Raw genomic sequence first — 20,085 nt, 5'->3', positions numbered from 1 at the left:
AGTAGATCTTTCTTACTTTTATATGTAAGGACTTGCTTTATCTATATTAGTTATCTACTTATTCTTCTTTAATCCTCACTTTTTCCTATTTTTGGATGACATTTTGGTGCCTTTAAAACCAATTACCAGGTTTCCATAGAGTTCTGGTCTCAACATACAATGGTTTCAACATACAATGGTCGTCCTGGAACCAATTAATATTGTAACTTGAGGGAGCACTGTATACTGTGAGTAAAGAAAGTGAAAGCTTCAAAGTATAAAATGTGTGTATACCGTCTGTGTGTACATATTTATACATGTTGACCTATGCCAGGTAAAGGTATGAAAATTACAAAATGTCACAGGAGATTTATCAAAACCTGTGTAGAGGAAGAGCTGTGCAGTTGCCCATAGCAACCAATCAGATTGCATCTTTCATTTTTTTAGATCTCTGAAAAATGAAAGAAGCGATCTGATTGGTCGCTATGGACAACTGCACCACTTTTCCTCTGCACAGGTTTTGAAAAATCTCCCCCGTAAGGTTTTGTAATTTTCATACCTTTACCTGGCATAAGATCACTAATGGGCCAAATGAAAAAAGTGCAGTGGACTCAGGGTGAGGAGGGGAACACACAGAGAACATAATTATCCCACTTTACTTGGTGGCAGGTACTCTTTAAGTCCAATGCCCACCTCTTTACAAACTCACCATGTGTATTGCCCTACACAGTATTAGTATCCATGTTGTGCCCCCATTTAGTAGTTAGACCCCAATTTAGTTGTATGCCCCCCCCCCCCCCCCGCACACTGCCCCCATATAGCTGTAGGCCTCCTCCTTGTCCCATATTGTTGCAGGCCCCCATGTTGCCCTTTTTCAGTTCCCCACTGCTCCTCTGGACCTAATGTTATGGCCCATAGCAGAAGGTCCTCAGTGCAGAGGAGCAGTGGAGCACCAAAGCTGATGCTGTAGTTACAGACCACAGCAGCCTGATTTCTGCGCTTCTCCTCTGCTATCCCCCTGCTTTACTCTTCAGGACAGCAACATCAGCTTGTACCAGCTGCCAGTGCCACTGCTGACTTTTCTGCCTCTTTACAGGGGTACTCCACTCCCCAGCGTTAGGAACATTTAGTTCCGAACTCTGGGTGTGGGCTTCGGGATCGCCACGCCCCCTCGTTACATCCCACCCACTCAATGCATCCTGCCCCCTCAATCCAAGTCTATGGGAGGGGGCGTGATGAGCTTGGCAAAGCGTTATATAGGGTAAAATCTTTATCCTCACTGAGCTTTGCAAAGCATTATATAGGGTAAAATCTTTATCCTCACCATCACCGGAGGACGCTCCTGCCCCTCGGGATGGTGAAGATATGAAGTTATTAACTAGTCACTGCCACGTCCGTAAGTAGTCCCCTGGGTGGGGAGCTCTACTCCCCTAGTCCCGTTCTTCAGCCGGCAGTAACGCCCCCTCCGTTTGATTGATGGGCCGCGTCATCGCTCTGCTCACTGAAGAGATGGAGTAGAGCGATGACGCGACCCATCAATCAAGCGGAGCTGCCGGACGAAGAACAGGAGTAGGTGAGTGGAGCTCCCCGCCCAGGGGACTACTTACAGCCGCGACGGTGACTAGTTTATAACTTCATATCTTCACCATCCCTGGGGGCAGGAGCGTCCTCCGGGGATGGTGAGGATAAATATTTTACCCTATATAACGCTTTGCCAAGCGTTATATAGGGTAAAATCTGATGATTGGTTCCCTTTAAATGGGAACAATTTGGAACAATTTGCCCCCACCAAACTAAGTAAATGCGGGAGAGCGTGGTACCCAAGAACCCAATGGTCACGAAAAAATTTCTCCTTGGCAAGTCCCATAAAATTAATGTTTATTTATTTAGCAAACAATATAATTCCATGTACACTACACATTACATCAGAATGGTTTACTTGGAATGTTATCATTTGCTAAATAGTGAAACTTCTAATTTTATGGGACTTGCTGAGGAGAAATTCTTTCATATAAATGGATTTAGCATTTGAGCCAATACCCTTGTGTGTCCTCGGACACCTGTGCTAAGAGAGAACGCTACCTAAGGTGAGGCATACACTTTATATTTGAACCCAATGGTCACTTGGGCTGAGCTCCAAATATCCTGTGTGCAGATGGGAAAAAAACTTCCAGAAGGTCAATCATCACTGCAATCTGGGCTTTAGTCTCCATAAAGAAGTCTCTCCTTAGTAAATGACACATGAAAGACCACCTGGAGTTTGCAAAAAAAAAAAAACACTTAAAGGACTCTCAGACTGCGAAGAAACAAGACTCTCTGGTCTGATGAAACCAAGGTAAAAAAAAATGTTGGCCTCAATTCTAATTGGCACTCATCGCCTACCCAATACCATCCCTACAGTGAGGCATGGTGGGGACAGAATCTTGCTGTGGATGTGTTGTTTTTTTCCCCACCAATTTAGTTGTGCTTCAACTAAGTACTGAGTAAATTGTCAGAATTTTTATGTCAATGCAATAGTTTAGTTTTCTTTTTTGCTCATTGGCTGATCACTGGGCTCTTGTAGCCCCAACATTCATTGACAGTCAGCCTGCTGCGTAAACAGCAGATGTGTTGTCAACTAGATGGAAGTGATAAGCCCCACAAAGGTTCCATCAATCGTTCCTGCGGCCGTTCACTTAAAATAAATGGGTGCTGTAAAGACTCCTTCAGAGCTTGTATCGGGCAGCAGTCTGTCCCTTTTAAAATGAGCCTTACTATCCTGCCTTATTCCAGTAATACAATATAGCTGTCACTGAAGTTGGCCTTAGAAATGCCATTGTTGTGAGCATATAATAGTGCTTTGATCCCTGTGTGTCCATTTTGTAATTGTTTTTTAAGTTCTATTGTTTTCTGTTCAGACCCAGTAACCACTGAACCAAGACATTCATAAATACTCAGTTGGGTGCTGATTTGGTGTGAAGTGAAATGGATGGCCTCTGCTCAGTCCTATATTTCAGACGGGCATAGATGATCATTGAGTTAGAAGCGCCAGCATTAAGGAAATGTTTGCGTCTATGGGCACCAGAGGATACGTACGTTGGACATCTGTTATGTTTTCTCAAATATTAAACGGTTATTACCAAATCTAAGTTACAAACTAAACATTTATATTTTAAAGGGGTACTCCAGGGAGCTAAACCCAAAGCCCACACTTTCACTCTCACCAACCTATTGGTTTAAATATCATTTATTAGCTATATAGAGCAGTTTCCCTCTTTCAGCTGTCACTTATATGCCAGGGAGTGAGAGAAAGACATAATTCTCTGATCTGTAAACCCCTTACCTAGCCCCCACCCTCTCAAGACAAACACCTGATTTGTGGCTTCACAGGCACACCTCCTTGCGGCATCCCGAACAGCTTAGAGGACAGTAAGAGGCTCTCTACCTGGCTCCACGCTGTCCGATCGACGTTTGATTGCTCCAAGCCTGAGATCCACGCTTGAGCATTCAACCGCAGATAACACTGATCAATGCTATGTTATTGCATAGCATTGAACAGTGCCTGCAGTCACTATGTGGGGGCTATAACATTGCAAAAAAAGTTAATAAATGTAATTTAACCCCTTCCCTAATAAAAGTTTGAATCACCCCCCATTTCCCATTTAAAAAAAAAAAAAAAACTGTAAAATAAAATAAAAAAAATGAACATGTGGTATCGCCACGTGTGTAAATGTCCGAACCAAAAAAATATCGTTAATTAAACCGCACGGTTAATGGCGTACGGGCAAAAAAATTCAAAAGTCCAAAATAGCATATTTTTGGTCACTTTTTATACCATAAAAAAATTGAATAAAAAGCGATCAAGAAGTCCGATCAAAACAAAAATGGAGTCCTCATACCGCCCCGTACATGGAAAAATAAAAAAAAAAGTTATAAGGGTCAGAAGATGACAATTTTAAACGTATACATTTTCCTCCATGTAGTTATAATTTTTTTTCCAGAAGTACAACAAAATCAAACCTATACAAGTAGGGTATCATTTTAATCGTACAGACGTACAGAATGAAGAGAAGGTGTCATTTTTACCGAAAATGTACTGCGTAGAAACGGAAGCCCCCAAAAGTTAAAAAATTGTGTTTTTTCTTCAATTTTGTCACAGATTGATTTTTTTTTTCCATTTTGCTGTAGATTTTTGGGTAAAATTACTGATGTAATTTCAAAGTAGAATTGGTGGCGCAAAAAAATAAGCTATCATATGGATTTTTAGGTGCAAAATAGAAAGAGTTATGATTTATAAAAGTTAAGGAGGAAAAAAACGAAAGTGCAAAAATGGAAAAATGCTTGGTCCTTAAGGGGTTAAATCTATTTATTTATTTAGTTTAGCTTCCCTTTCCCCCCAACAACATAAGAACATTTCTTAAATCCCAGAATACCCCTTTATTAGATCGACTGGTAATTGGAGTACCTGCCCCCTGTAGTTCAAAAGTAGGTGTGCAGACTGCTTATCATAGTGTATATAAGGAAACATATTTCCTTATGTCCTTTAGACTACACTCACTGGCCACTTTACTAGGTACACGTTGCTTGTACCAGGTTGGACCCCCCTTTGCCTTCACTTTTCATGGCATACTTTCTACAAGGTGCTGGAAACATGTCTCAGAGATTTTGGTCCATATGGACATGATGGCGGCATCACACAGTTGCTGCAGAGTTGTCAGCTGCACGTCCATAATGTGGCTGTCATGTTCCAGCACATACCAAGGGTGATCTATTGGATTCAGATCTGATCACTGTGGAGGCCATTGGAGTACAGTATTCTCAATGTTATGTTCAAGAAACCAGTATGAGATGATGTGAGCCTTGTGACATTGTGCATTATCCTGCTGGAAGTAACCATCAAAAGATGGGTACGCTGCGGTCAAAGGGTAGACTGTCACATTAAAACAATGCTCAATTGGTATTAGAGGCTCCAGAGTGTGCCAAGATAATGTCATCCACACCATTACACCACCACTACCAGTCTGAACTGTTGTTGATACAAGACAGGATGGATCCATGCTTCTATGGTGTTTACAACAAATTCTGACCCTGCCATCTGAATGTAGCAGCTGGAATCAAGAGGCATGAGACCAGAGAACATTTTTCCAGTCTTCCATTTTACAATTTTGGTGCGCCTATTCGAATTGTAGCCTCAATTCTCTGTTCTTAGCGAACAGGAATGGAACCGGGTGTGATCTTCTGCTTCTGTAGGCCATCTACTTCAAGGTTGGACGTGTTGTACGTTCACAGATGGTATTCTGCATACCTTGGTTGTAACAAGTGGTTATGTGAGTTACTGTTGCCAGTCTACCCTTTCTCTCAACAAGGCATTTTTGTCTACACAACTGTCAGTCACTTGAGACATATATATATATATTAGGGCTGCATGATTTGGAAATATGCGCGATTGCAAATATGGAGGTAAATATTGCGATTGTGATATAACAAATAAATGGTGAAATTAGAGCTGGGTGGTATACCGGTTCATACCGAATACCGGTGTTTTTTTGTCTTACGATATGAATTTTTCACATACAGCAATACCGTTTCCATAGCAACCAACTCCAATACGTGATGGCGTAGAGAAACGTCCGGCGGCACAGCGTCTCTGGGAAGTGTAGTCCAAGCCGCACTGAACTGACTGTGAGGAGCTGGGAGGGGACTACAACTCCTGGCGGGCACGTGAAACTTGAGCAGAACTGCAGAGACATGGAGGAGAGTTACCGGACGGCCTGACCGAGACATAGGGTACCATGGGGAGGACCCCCGACTATCGGGAAACTCTAGCAGAACTGTGGAGGCATGGAGGAGAGTTACCGAGCGGACTGACCGAGACCCCAGGTACCATGGGGAGGACCACCAACCACCTGACACTATACTGAGCCCCGCCATAATATAGAAAAATACCATGATATACATTTTTGGTCATACCGCCCAGCTCTAGGTGAAATCCTTTTTATTTCAAGCCCAATCTCCCCATTTCATGTAGCCCCCCCCCCCCCCCCATTTTATGTTCATTGAGTGAACATAAAATGGGGGGATTGGATATGGAATGGGGAGAAATAGTCTTAATGCCACCTCCACACTTTATGTGCCTGGCCTGGTATAGTCTGCAAACTCTGATGTTGCTTTGCTCCCTCCCACATGCCTGCACTGCACTATAAAGTGCTGGGAGGAAGTGACTTCCCTTAAGGACTGGGGGTGTTTAGTTTTTTTCTTCCTCGCCTTCTAAAATCCATAATGCTTGAAATATTCCACCTACAGACTCATATGAGGGCTTCTTTTGTGCACCACCATTTGTACTTTGTATGGACATCACTCATTTTACCACAAAATCTACAGTGAAACGGAGAAAAAAATCTATATTTCTGGGGAGAAAAAAATAAATAAATTGCAACTTTTTTTGGGGGTGGGGGGGATTTGTTTCTATGCAGTGCACTTTTCAGTAACAGTGACACACATATATATATCTCCATTTTCTGTAAACCCTAGAAATGGTTGTGCGTGAATACCAGTACATCATCAGTTTTTGAAACTCTCAGACCAGCCAGACAACCATGGCACGCTCAAATTCACTTTACTCCACCTTTCTTTCCCATTCTGATGCTCTGTTTAAACTTCAGCAGGTTGCCTTGACCACATCCACATGCCTAAATGCATTGAGTTTCTGCCATGTGATTCACTGATTAGCTATTTGTGTTAAGAAATTATGCAGGTGTACCTAATAAGTGGCCAGTGAGTGTATATTACAGTGTGATGCATTTAGCTCTTCAAAAAATTTATAACAGGTTAAGGATCAGTAATGGTCAACATATCGTCAATTTCTTTATTGAAAACTTCCTATTTTTTATGTTGAGCAATGTGAGCAATATTTCCTATATATATATATATGTTTTTTTTTTTTTTTTATTGATGATAAAGTAATTACCGTACTGTAATACTATTGCTCTAATACTAGCAGGAAGGTTATGCCCCTTTATATAGGATAACTTTTGCTCACCATAGCTTAAAGGAGAACTCCAGCCCATAGCAACATGTTTAAGTTATATAACTTTGTAATGTAAAAGTGTAATCTTTGCTCAGCACATACCCTGTTTCTCTCAGCTTTTCCTCCAGGCAGGAAGTTGAGTAGTTCTTAGCACACATGATGACTGTCGTCTACGGTAGACCACACGTCACTTTGCAATGTCCCACTTTCTTCACCACAATTTTTAGAGAGTTTCGATGCGTGATTGGCTGAGGCACGCACACCTCCCTCATCTATATTCACTGCTTCTCTAAACATGTGACCTGCTCAGCTCTCTCAAGGCAGGAAACAAGTGCAGGGGGTGATGTTCAGTGTTTTCTGCAGCTCTCCTGGAAAATCCAGCTATCCTGGATTTTAAAGCTGTTTATGGAGGCTATGGGGGTTTAATTTCAAACCAAATTAACTAAAATGCCTTGTAGAATCATGGTAAAAATATATATCTTAATTATTTATCTAAGTTTTTATATATTCCACTATTGGCCAGATATCTCTTTTAAATAATATATTGATAATACTTTGGGATAACTTTAATAATACTACCCGAAAGAAAGTTTTTTTTGTGTGAAAGATCAGAATTAAGCTGTTTACAGCAATAGATCAGTCGTCCTCCTACAAAAAACCACAGAACATCACACAAAGGGTAAGAGGATAATACAGACTTTGAGTTTGCAGCTCAGCAGGTAGAGAAATGCTGATTCACCTACCATGTTTTTCTAATGAAATCTCTGCACCATCGCAAACAATACCACCAAGCGTCCCACAACTGAAATGTCTTAATATTCGTACTTTACCATCTGTCCTTCAGTGCTGTTCCTATGAAATACTAAACCACATTATAAGACTTTACTGTATTGGTAAATAGAACAGTGCACAAAAACACTGGGAAATAGAAAAGCCTTGCTATAAATAGTTGGTCGTGCTAATCTCCGAGCAGTAAGATATCATTTAAAGAACCCAGCAGGGTTTGGCTGCAGTCCACTTAGAGCTGCAGAGTTACTTTGTCCTTTGGCTGAGTTCTATCTTGTTTTGCCACTCTGCAGAAGCAAATCTGTTTAAGTGAATCTCAGTCAATCTATTGTGTTCTTAACCCTTCTGAATGTGCTAATGTATATGTAAAGTCAGGAGAGAATCAAACAAAAATGCCACAATAGTAGAGAAAACAAACACTCTTACATTTTTTACTCTGATCTTTTTCTGATAAACATACTGAACATGGGGTTTTTAGTATGGGCTTTGATCTTAAAAGGTACCTCTCATCAAATAAACTCTTGATATATTTCAGATTAATGAATGTTGAATAACTTTCCAATAGCATGTTAATGAAAAATATGCTTCTTTCTATAGTATTTTTCCCGATCAGTCCTGTCAGCAAGCATTTCTGACTCATGCTGGAGTCCTAAACACTCAGAGCTGCCAGCCTGCTTTGCTTACAGTCAAACAGGCTGTGAACAAAGCAGACTGGCAGCTCGTAGTGTTTAGGACTCCAGCATGAGTCTGAAATGCTTGCTGCCAGGACTGGTAGGGAGACCCCTAGTGGTCATTTCTTCAAAGTGGAAAATTAAATAGAAAGAAGCATATTTTTTAATAACATGCAATTGTAAAGTTATTCTGCATACATTAATCTATAATATATCAAAAGTTTTTTGATGAGAGGTACCCTTTAATGTATAAACCCACTAAACGGTATTATGGATACAAGAATTTGTAATCATTTGCTGGGGCCACAATGAAACAAAAACAAATCAAAACCATATACTCTTCAACCGGGGGACTGGAAGACTTCACAAGGGGAGCCCCAAGACAGTGATGTAGGATATTCCTTTTTTTTTTTATATAAAGAATTCTAGTATCTGGTAAACCCCTTCATACCCAGGATATTTTTCTGTATGTTTAGTAGGAAACACAGTACCTAATGGTATACAGACCCAACAGCACTAATGCTGTCAGGCTAAGGTTGGGTTCACACCTGTGTTAACACGGACGCTCTGTCGGGTGCCTCCGTCACATGTTTACTGCAACTGGACAAAATAACATGCTACTGTATTTTGTCCAGTGAAATGCTGGAAGCCTGCCCCATTAAAGGCAGTTAGTCCTGTTGTGCGCTTTTAGTGTCCCGCATACACCTGTAAGTGCTGTGTTTTCTGTTTTGCTCCAATGACTGAGCAAAACAATGAAACGAATAGCACAGATGTGATCTCCGATGTGAAGCCCCCTTGCTTGTTTGCCACTGCATATGCACAGCAGAAAACATCCACACAGCAACACTAAACCTGTTACAAAAGCTCACATTTTCCATGTGAATAAATGGATGAAAAGATTGCACATACTCGAAGTGGCACCCGTTAACTCATCCCGCAAATAAACAAACCACTACCTAGCTGTGTTGATGGAAAAGTAAAGTTCATTGTAGTACTAAAACAAAATGCTTCAAAATGTTGCAAAAGATTAACATCATGTACGTTTGCTACCAATATAATAGTACTGCATGGCAAATGTCATAAAAACAAAACCCCAAAACAATTGTATATTTGGGTGTTTTTCTCCTTCCTCCAAAAAAAAAGTTAATACAAGATTATTCTATAGATTATATGTACCCCAAAATGGTGCTATTAACAAAAATTCAACTTCTGAAAGGAATCTAGTTCCACATAGAAAATTTTCTAGCCGAATAAAGATAAGTGAGAGACTGTTGCAAGGGGAATCTCCGTAGTGTGAGCATAACCTTGTTATGGCAATCCCATAAAATACAGCAAACAATGCGCAGAACTACTGATGGTCAAAGACACACAAGGACCAAAATGCTTTGGTTTCCTGTATTTTATAGAAATTGCCACAATAAAGGTGAATACTTCTACTGGATTGTTGGAAGCTCATTTGTTCCCTAAGGCCATATTCACACCTTGGGAGTTTCCACGCAGAATTCCGCATTGGAATTCCACATACAGATTCCACAGCTCAATGGGATTCTGCTGCACTGTGTACACAGCGGAATTTACATGTCCGCAGAAAGAATTAACCTGTCCATTCTTTCTGCGGAATGCGCATAGAATACATAGTTGTCTATGAGATATTCTGTACGGACATTCCGAGGTGTGATCATAGCATAACATAACAGCGCTAGGACCCCACAAGAATGCGCTGTGTCATAGAGGGCAATGCATTCCCTGCAGAGTCCGCAGAAAGAATGGACAGGATAATTTTTTCTGCAGACATGGAAATTGGAATTTCCGTGCCAGAAACATCTGGCTCAGAAATACAAGGTGTGCACAGCGCAGCAGAATCCTGTTGAATTCAACAGCACTCTTCCGTGCACCCTGACCATTCGTGTGTTTGAGCTGGTTACCACATATGTCCTAAAATCTTAGATCACAATACAATAATAGAAATACTGTATAATTGTGTATCCTTTATAATCACATTGAGCTACAGAATAAGGAGAACGTCATTTTAACCATAAAGTTCACTGCGTAGAAACAAATCCCTTCAAAATTTGCAAAACATCTTATCCGTTTCTCCCCACAAATATTTTTTGTTTTGTTTTGCCGTACATTTATGGTAAACTAAAAGGTGTAATTACAAAGTAGAATTATATGTAATGGGTATTGTAATGGTCTCATCAACCACACATAAGGTATATAGCAGTTGTCAGGATTTGTTTTGTATACACAAGGCAACTGCTATATCAAAAAGATACCGGAGTATAACTAATTCTCAGCATTTACATGAAGGTTCTTATGTCAGATGTAATACTAATGCACTGCATGACCACCACACCCTTCCCATAGACTTGTATTAAGGGGTGGGCCGTGGGGTCACGAGGGGCAGAGCTGTGACGTCACGATGCTCCAGTCCCTGTATTGTACGTCATCAAGCACAGAGCGAGTTTGCCGAGATCCCGGGGGTCCCCAGTGGCGGGACCCCTGTGATCAGACATCTTATCCCCTATCCTTTGGATAGGGGATAAGATGTCCCGGGGCGGAGTACCCCTTTAAGTTTTAAGCACTAGCCTTTCTCTTTATGATTTCATTTGTCATTACAAAGTACAATTGGTTGCGAAAACACAAGCCCTCATATTGGTCTGTGGATTAAACAATAAAATAGTTATGGCTCTTAAAACAAGAGGAGAAAAAAAAATAGAGCGCACAAATTTTAATTTTATGTGTACATAACGTCAAAATGGGCTGTGTTCTTAAGAAGTTAAAAATTTTTTGCACAAACAAAAAACCACCCTCCTCCCCAATGACAACACCCACCCCCCAAGTCCACTATAAATCCAAGTCAAGAGGTACCATCCTGCAAAAGAGGCAAAAAAAGGGGAGCGCAACAAAGTCAGAGTCTGAACACTTTGGATTTATTTATTTTTTTGGTGTCCCTGCCCATTCAGATTTGTTGCCACGCAAGCACTGATGCTCTGAAGGCCCCTGCTGGTCTTTATATCAATATACAGTGGTCACATGGATATACGGCTCATGATTTCTCCAGGAAAGACTGTCAAGGACCCCTGGACATTGACACTGTAGTGGCAGAGGATCAGATTTGTTTTCTTTATTTTGTAACATTTCCTGCTGCTGCTTTAATTTATTGACTGGTTAGACACCCCTATAAAGTATCTGCCATTGCATCAAGCACAGGCTCCTAAATGTAACCAGTCAGGGGTGTGTAATCTATTCTTTGGTAGCACTGTACAATATGTCACATGTTTTGTACCACTGTTAGGCAGCAAGTGGTACTAAAGAATAGGTTACACATCCCTGACCTGTCACATGACAAACATTTACATTTAGGAGGCTGTTCTAGTTATAGACTTGTATATAAAGAGGGCCCAGTTGGTTACATATACTGTGCAGTGAAAGGGGTATTCCAGGAAAAAACTTTTTTGGTATATCAACTGGCTCCTTAAAGTTACAGATTTGTAAATTGCTTCTATTAAAAAAAGTTAATCCTTTCAATAATTATTAGCTGCTGAAGTTGAGTTGTTGTTTTCTGTCTGGCAACAGTGCTCTCTGCTGACATCTCTGCTTGTCTCGGGAACTGCAGAAGAGGTTTGCTATGGGGATTTGCTTCTACTCTTGACAGTTCCCGAGATACGTGTCATCAGAAAGCTCTTAGACAGAAAAGAACAACTCAACTTCAGCAGCTCATAAGTACTGAAAGGATTAAGATTTTTTAATAGAAGTAATTTACAAATCTGTTTAAAGGACAACTGCAGTGGTAAACATTTATATATGCCCATGCCCAGGCCTCAAAAATAAACAAAAACTCATACATACCTTCCTACGAGCCCCCGTTGGTCCGGCACATGCCTCATGGTCCGGCAGTGCTGACGTCATTCTACTTCCTGGGGACGGGGATGCCGCAGAGCCGTCGGCGTATCACCGGCCATGGCGAGGTCCCGTCCCAGTCGGTGATAGGCTGAGCCCACTGTCATGTATGAAGCCGGCCAGAGCTCTTTACATGACAGTGGGCTCAGCCTATCACAGGCCAGGGCGGGACATCGCTACGGCCGGTGATACGCCGACGGCTCTGCGGTGTCCCCGTCCCCAGGAAGTGGAATGATGTTAGCACTGCCGGACCATAAGGCCTGTGCCGGACCAACGGGGGCTCGTAGGAAGGTATGTATGAGTTTATTTTGTTTATTTTTGAGGCCATGGCACGGGCATATATAAATATTTACCACTGCAGTTGTCCTTTAACTTTCTGGAGCCACTTGATGTATAAAAAAAAGTTTTTTCCTGGATAACCCCTTTAACATATGCTCCGCTCTTCCACAAATATCCTATGTAACACCTTTCCAGCGAGAGGATTAGCACATTGGTTAATAGGCCTGGCAGGCACGGGGACAAGACTCACAGCTGGGAACAGATACAGTTTGCAGTAGACTATACGGAGGGAAGCTGCTTATTAAAAAATAATATGCAAGTCATTGATAGTTCAGGCTATTACTCTCTATAGAAAGGTTGTTACATGAAGTATCAAGATTGTCTATGGTTAGGGCTTGATTTTTCTTGCTAAACGTGGGCAGATTACATCTAGAAGGAAGCAGGAAGATCTCTATATCTGTGTCTCCAGATGTCACCGTTATTGCTGCTGTTGCAAATCTTGCAGCTAAGAGTGCCTTTAGGCTAGAATCAGAGACAGAAAGCAAGCATGTGGCCAGCATCTCACGGATATGGAGAAAAGTTCATTTAAAGGGGTACTTCGATGGAAATGATTTTTTTTTTTAAAGGGGTATTCCAGGCAAAACCTTTTTTATATATATACCAACTGGCTCCGGAAAGTTAAACAGATTTGAAAATTACGTCTATTAAAAAATCTTAATCCTTCCAATAGTTATTAGCTTCTGAAGTTTTCTGTCTAACTGTTCAATGATGATGTCACTTCCCGGGAGCTGTGCATGATGGGAGAATATCCCCATAGGAAGTTCACAGCTCCCGGGACGTGAGTCATCAGAGAGCAGTTAGACAGAAAACAACAACTCCACTTCAGAAGCTGATAATTATTGGAAGGATTAAGATTTTTTAATAGAAGTAATTTACAAATCTGTTTAACTTTCCGGAGCCAGTTGATATATAAAAAAAAAAGTTTTGGCCTGGAATACCCCTTTAAATCAACTGGTGCCATAAAGTTAAACAGATTTGTAAATTACTTCTATTAAAAATTCTTAATCCTTCCAGTACTTATTAGTGGCTGTATAGTACAGAGGAAATTATTTTCTTGTGGGTTTTTTTTTCTGTCATGACCACATTGCTCTCTGCTGACACCTCTGTCCATTTTAGGAACTGTCCAGAGCAGCATATGTTTGCTATGGGGATTTTCTCCTGCTCTGGACAGTTCCTGGCATGGACAGAGGTGTCAGCAGAGAGCACTGTGGTCATGACAGAAAAGAAAGAAAATAATTTCCTCTGTTGTATACAGACACTAATACTGGAAGGATTTAGATTTTTTAATAGAAGTGATTTACAAATCTGTTAAACTTTCTGGCAGCAGTTGATTTATAAATCAACTTCCACAGGAGTACCCCTTTAATTCTAAGCCGCATTCAAGGCCTGGTACAGAACTCCAACATGACATCACATAAGACACAGGAGAAGCACACAAGTCAAACACGTTTCAGCTCACAAGATCCTTATTTGTAGTCAGACACTCCAATTTTGTTAAAAAAAAAAAAAAAAAAAAAAAAAAAGTCTATAAAAAAAAGCCACATAAAAATAATACACACCAGAAAAAGTGCATCATGGGAGGATAAAAAAAGGTGGCAGTTTGTTGTGGCTTTTTTCAAGGCAGGAAGCCTTCTAGAAACTGTTTTTGTGTTGTACGATGGTAGTTTTGCTTTACATTATTGTGAAGTATTTTTTCCCCTCTTATCTTAGTATATTTCTGAGATCTACTTTCCAACATTGCTTCCCCACACTCTCTCAGTAAATCGAAGTGCTCCATCCTACTCCATAATATGCTGCCTCATTTGTCTGACATTTAAAGTATTTGAGGGAAGTGGATCAGATTAGATAATGTAAGGGATGATGTTAACAACTAAGTGCTTTCTCTGAATAATATATGATACCGCAGCAAGGCAGGCAGGAAGGGGTTAAAGTGCATTCGCTTCTGATTCTTTCGAAGGGAGCAAATAGGTTACAGGGCTTTGGATGGCGACTAAAATCTGTAATTTTGCTCCTAAATGTTTCTTATAATTTTTTAATCCTTGCTGAATCATGCTGAAAGCCTGCAGGCAGCCATCATTGCCTGGCTCATTTAACTTACTGTACCCCCAGGGCTGTGGAGTCGGTAGATAAATGTTCCGACTCCAGAGTTTTCTGTACTTCTGACTCCGACTCCTCTGTATTAATATGCAAATGTATTTTATATACATTCCTTGAAGGAAAGAAAGGCAACATACATGTCATTACCACAGGACTACTGGCTGGGAAGCCAACAGTCTACTGTATTGAACAGTTAGTGTGCTGATCTGCTGCTGAAGATAGGGCAGTGGGAGGATCCAGGAAGGGGCACTTATTATAAAACATCATTTCCCTATTAGAATCCCATAGTCATGTTTAAAGGGGTACTCCGCCCCTAGTCATCTTATCCCCTATCCAAAGGATAAGGGATAAGATGTCAGATCACCGGGGTCCCACTGCTAGGGACCCCCGGGATCGCCGCTGCGGCACTGCGCTTTCATTACTACACAGAGCGAGTTCGTTCTGTGCGTATTGACGGGCGATACAGGGGACGGAGCAGCGTGACGTGATGGCTCCGCCCCTCGTGACATCACGGCCCGTCCTCTTAATGCAAGTCTATGGCAGGGGGCGTGACGACCGCTGCGCCCCCTCCCATAGACTTGTATTGAGGGGGCTGGCCGTGACATCACGAGGGGCGGAGCCGTGACGTAACTATGCTTCAGCCCCTGTATCGCCCGTCATTACGCACAGAGTGAACTCGCTCTGTGTAGTAATGAAAGCGCAGTGCTGCAGCGGAGATCCCCAGGGACCCCGGCGATCTGACATCTTATCCCCTATCTTTTGAATAGGGGATAAGATGTCTAGGGGTGGAGTACCCCTTTTAAGCTAACAATTGAGTTTACAAGTTTTTATAGCCTTTTTCCAATGGTTTACAGCTTCAGTCTTGAACTATTGACCCTCCATTCCCTTCACTTATACAAGTATCTCTAGTCCTTCAAAAAACATATTTACTTAACCCCTTATCAGTGAGAGGCTAGGTTACCCATGGGTTCCCTGTAACAGCAGAACACAACACTATGGAAAGTATAAGTATTGCCGCTCCTAATTGTGCGTTGCGTGCCATATAGTGAAGCACATGAAAAGCATGCTTCTTCACATGCTTGTTTTGTGATTACATGAGGCACTGCATGCATTGGTCTTTATTCTTACAGTAGAGAAGTCATTAATTATAACTTTTGGGGAATTGGGACATTTAAACTTGCTTTTTTTTTTTTTATTCCAATCTAAATTTATTCGGAGTCGGTGCATTGTTTGCCGACTCCAGGTACCCAAAATTTTGTCCGGCTCCTCGACTCGGACTCCACAGCCCTGTGTACACCAGTGGTCTTCAACCTGTGGACCTCCAGATGTTGCAAAACTACAACTCCCAGCATGCCCGGACAGCCGTTGGCTGTCCGGGCATGCTGGGAGTTGTAGTTTTGCAACATCTGGAGGTCTGAAGGTTGAAGACCACTGCTGTACACAGGGCTATTAAAGGGGTACTCCACTGGCCAGTGGTCGGCACATTACAGGTAGCCACACCATAGAGAAAGCACTTATTTACAGTAAACGCTTGCGTTCGGTTCACAGTCTGGAGAAGTAACATCGCTCTCCCCGTCACACAAGGGAAACCAGTGACACCTGATGGACCCCACTTTCTTATAATGGGAAAAAATATGACCTCATCTGCACTGAAAGCTCCTTTGACGCAGAATGAACTGAGCCTTATTGATGTCCTGCATGCTTTTACAGCCAGCATAGAAAGCAATCATAAGTGCAACAAAAGTAATGCAATAATAGGATTTCTGGCGCATAAGATGTCTAGATTTGAAAAATAAAATACAGATAGGGTAGATGGAATTATTGCATCAATCACTAGTTCAGCTTTTATAAGAATCTGTCATTTCCTAGTATAAATGTAGGAACATTTTCAAACTGATCAGTTAGGCTGGGTTCACATCACGTTTTTCAACTACGGTTCCTGCATTCGTTTTCTATCAAAAACCGTATGGAGAAAAACGGATGGAACAGTATGGGAAAAAGTGAACCGTATGCATTTTTAAACAGTATACTGTTTTTAAAAGTGCATACAGTTCCGTCCGTTTTTATTTTAAAAAAAACATACGTTTTTGAAAATTCTGTCCATTTTTAATGGGAGGGGTCTTGGGTGGGGACTTTAGGATGCAAAATGGGCAGGTGCAAAGAAAAAACGCATACGGTTTCATGTATGGAACCGTATACATGTGCGTTTCCCATTGACGTCCATGTTAAAAAAAAAATAAAAAAATTTAAAAAAAGGTATGCGGTTGCAATACGGTTTTTAAACTGGAGTCAAAACCGTGGTTCAACACGATTTGGAGTACTGTTAAAAGCCGTATTGCAAGCAAACCGTACGCAACCGTATGCATCAGGGTGCATACGGTTTGCAATGCTTCGCCTATGTATACCGTTTTCAATACCGTTCCATACGTTTTCACTAATGAAAACGTATGCGGGAACCGTAGTTGAAAAACGTGATGTGAACCCAGCCTTAGACATGAGCTACAATGGGTGTTCAGGACCAAGTGTATTTTAGGGCCTACCTGCTAATGGTTAAATGTCACCCTTTGGAATACTGCATCTGACCACTTTTAACAGATCTGATAGATGAAGGTTTGACCTCTGGGACCTGCCTTTATCTTATTTATGACAAATGTTGTGTATATTCCAGAATTGGCCCAGATCCGAATATTCCTTTAAGTTCAAATGGCTCTTGATGTCTGGTCAGGGTGTTGATTTGTGCCCACAATACTGGCGCACTATGGTGTGATTGAAATGTGGTGTCTGGCCTTGTTAATCCTTACTGGGGTTTTTTATTACAGTTACAGAATGAAGAAGAACCTGTAGAAAGTCCCCAGCTGGCATCAGATGCCCCCCCTCCATACAGCAGCATTGCTGGAGAGAATGCAGGTAAATTATTTTTATTATTCTAATATAGTGACTTATAAAAATGTGTTAAAAGATAAAAAAAAAAAAAAATCAAGGTAAGTTAAATGAATAACATTAAACCCCTTAATTCCTGTTACATAGACTACAAACCGGGAAGCGTTAAAGGGGTACTTTGGTGGAAAACTTTTTTTTATTTTTATTTTTTTCAACTGGTGCCAGAAAGTTAAACAGATTTGTAAATGACTTCTATTAAAAAAATCTTTACACTTCCAGTACTTATTAGCAGCTGTATGCTACAGAGGAAATTCTTTTTGAATTTCTTTTTTGTCTTGTCTACAGTGCTCTTTGCTGACACCTGATGCTCGTATCAGGAACTGTCCAGAGCAGGAGAAAATCCCCATTGCAAACCTATGCTGCTCTAGACAGTTCCTGACACTGACAGAGGTGTCAGCACAGAGCACTGTGGACAAGACAAAAAAGAAAATCAAAAAGAATTTCCACTGTAGCATACAGCTGCTAAAAAGTACTGGAAGGGTATAGATTTTTTAATAGAAGTCATTTACAAATCTCTTTAACTTTCTGGCACCAGTTGATCTAAAAAAATGTTTTTTCACCGGAGTACCACTTTAACATAAGTGTTGGTAAAAGCACAGTTGTACTCAGTCTAGTCATGTGTTGGTGATTTTATCTGACTCTACGAGAAATCAGATAACCGTGTCAGTTTTATCTATGGATTTAACTGAACATTTCACCACTGCGGGTTTAATAAGATTTTTAACCTCTGCCATTTAAAGAAGATATCCCATGCAGCAAAGAAAAAAAAGATACCTAGCCATTCCATAGTATATTCACCTACCACCTCTCTGGCATGTTTGTGATTTTTTTTCCGCCCCCCATTCACCGGCTATTCAGCTCATAAATTCCAGTTACTTCCTGGTTATGGGGGCTTGTTACCTCCCCTAACTTATGTTAGTCACTCCCACATAACACTGAGCTCCAATCATAGCCCTATACAGCAGGGTGGCCACGAGGAAACAAAATGTAATCTCAGTGCTCAGAGAGAGGGACCCTGGAGTGGAAGCTGCAGTTTTACACTGTAAAATCACTCCCTCCCCCTCCTCCTCTCAATGAAACAGCTTTACAGTGGCCCAATAACCTCCCCCCCTTCTCTGCCCTGCACTCCTCTCTCCCAGTGCTCAGTGTGACAGCTCCCTCCCCTCCCACCTCTCCTCCGTTCTCAGTGTAAAAACATTAGCAAGGAGAGGGGAGAGAATCAGCCTGTTTGCTGACTCTGCTATGATCTGAATCAGCCGGCATATAGGCAGTGCTGCTCAGCCAATCACTGCAGAACAGAGGGAGGACAGTGTGAATATTCATCAGATGGGAGGGGCTAAGGCCGAGCTCAGGCAACTCTCTGCAGCACAGGGGTTTTCTGGGTAATTGTCACGTCACGGCCCCGGGATGCTGCTGATAACAGCCTGAATAGGGGGTCGAAAGTCATGAAAACCTGGAACAGCTGAATTTCCTGTCAGACAGAAGAATGCAGATGAAGCTTGTTTCTAAGCAGCATTGGTAATGGAAGTGATTTACAAACCTGTATAACTTTACCTTCTGCACTAAAAGCTGAACAATTGTTTACTGTGAGACTTGTCCTTTAAGTTTTCTTTTCATTCTGCTGTGTTGTCTGTATAGTGCAGGTGAAAACTAAGTAAGTTTGCTGAGATTTTACAATGGGGACAATAGAGTAGCAACAGATATTTTCACTGAAATACACCTTTAAAACAAAACTAATTGATGACATAATGCCTAAATGAGAAAAAAATATAGCATTCCAAAATGGTACACACAAAAATTACAGATCACTGCACATAAATCAAGCCTCCATGCAACATTTATAGATGGAAAAACTAAAAAAGTTCTAAAGGTTAGAACATGGCAATGCAAAGCATTTGAAAGATATATATATATATATATATATATATATATATATATATATATATAATTATTTTTCTTAATTTTTATTAATAGTAAAACATAGGGATGTAAGAAAAAATCGATTTTTCATTTGGCAATATTTTTGAATCTATCCTTTTAGGGATGTGGGATTTGTATCTCCTGACGCCGGGACATGCTGTTCCGGGCGCCGGGAAGGTGATTTTTTCCGGCTCGGGCAAGCAGGGCCGGATCTGACGCGGCGTCGCTCTGGGTGTATGGCTCCAGACTCGTGCCCACCTCGTACTCTGCGGCCCCCGGCTGATTTCAGTAGCCGGGGGCCGCTGATGCATCACCGCCGCTAATATCCAGCATGCGGCGCTCAGCAGTCTGTATGGAGTGGGCTCCGGACTCCTGCCCGCTCCATACTCTGCAGCCCCCGGCTGTTTTCAGTAGCCGGGGCCGCTGCTAATAGCCAGCATGCGG

General features: G+C 41.4%; 1 protein-coding gene across 1 annotated transcript in view; it reads left to right on the top strand.

Moving 5' to 3' along the window:
- The window catches only part of NDFIP1 (Nedd4 family interacting protein 1), a 44,555-nt gene that overhangs the window by 8,917 nt on the left and 15,553 nt on the right, over window positions 1-20,085 (top strand). The window contains exon 2 of the mRNA XM_056574917.1: window positions 17,601-17,688. Coding sequence (XP_056430892.1) covers window positions 17,601-17,688 — 88 coding nt within the window. The remainder of the gene's footprint in view (window positions 1-17,600; window positions 17,689-20,085) is intronic.

Source organism: Hyla sarda, chromosome 4 (assembly GCF_029499605.1).
Source record: "Hyla sarda isolate aHylSar1 chromosome 4, aHylSar1.hap1, whole genome shotgun sequence".
Classification (NCBI taxonomy): domain Eukaryota; kingdom Metazoa; phylum Chordata; class Amphibia; order Anura; family Hylidae; genus Hyla; species Hyla sarda.
The sequence above is the reverse complement of the archived record's forward strand: the minus strand, read 5'-3'. Positions and strand labels throughout refer to the sequence as shown.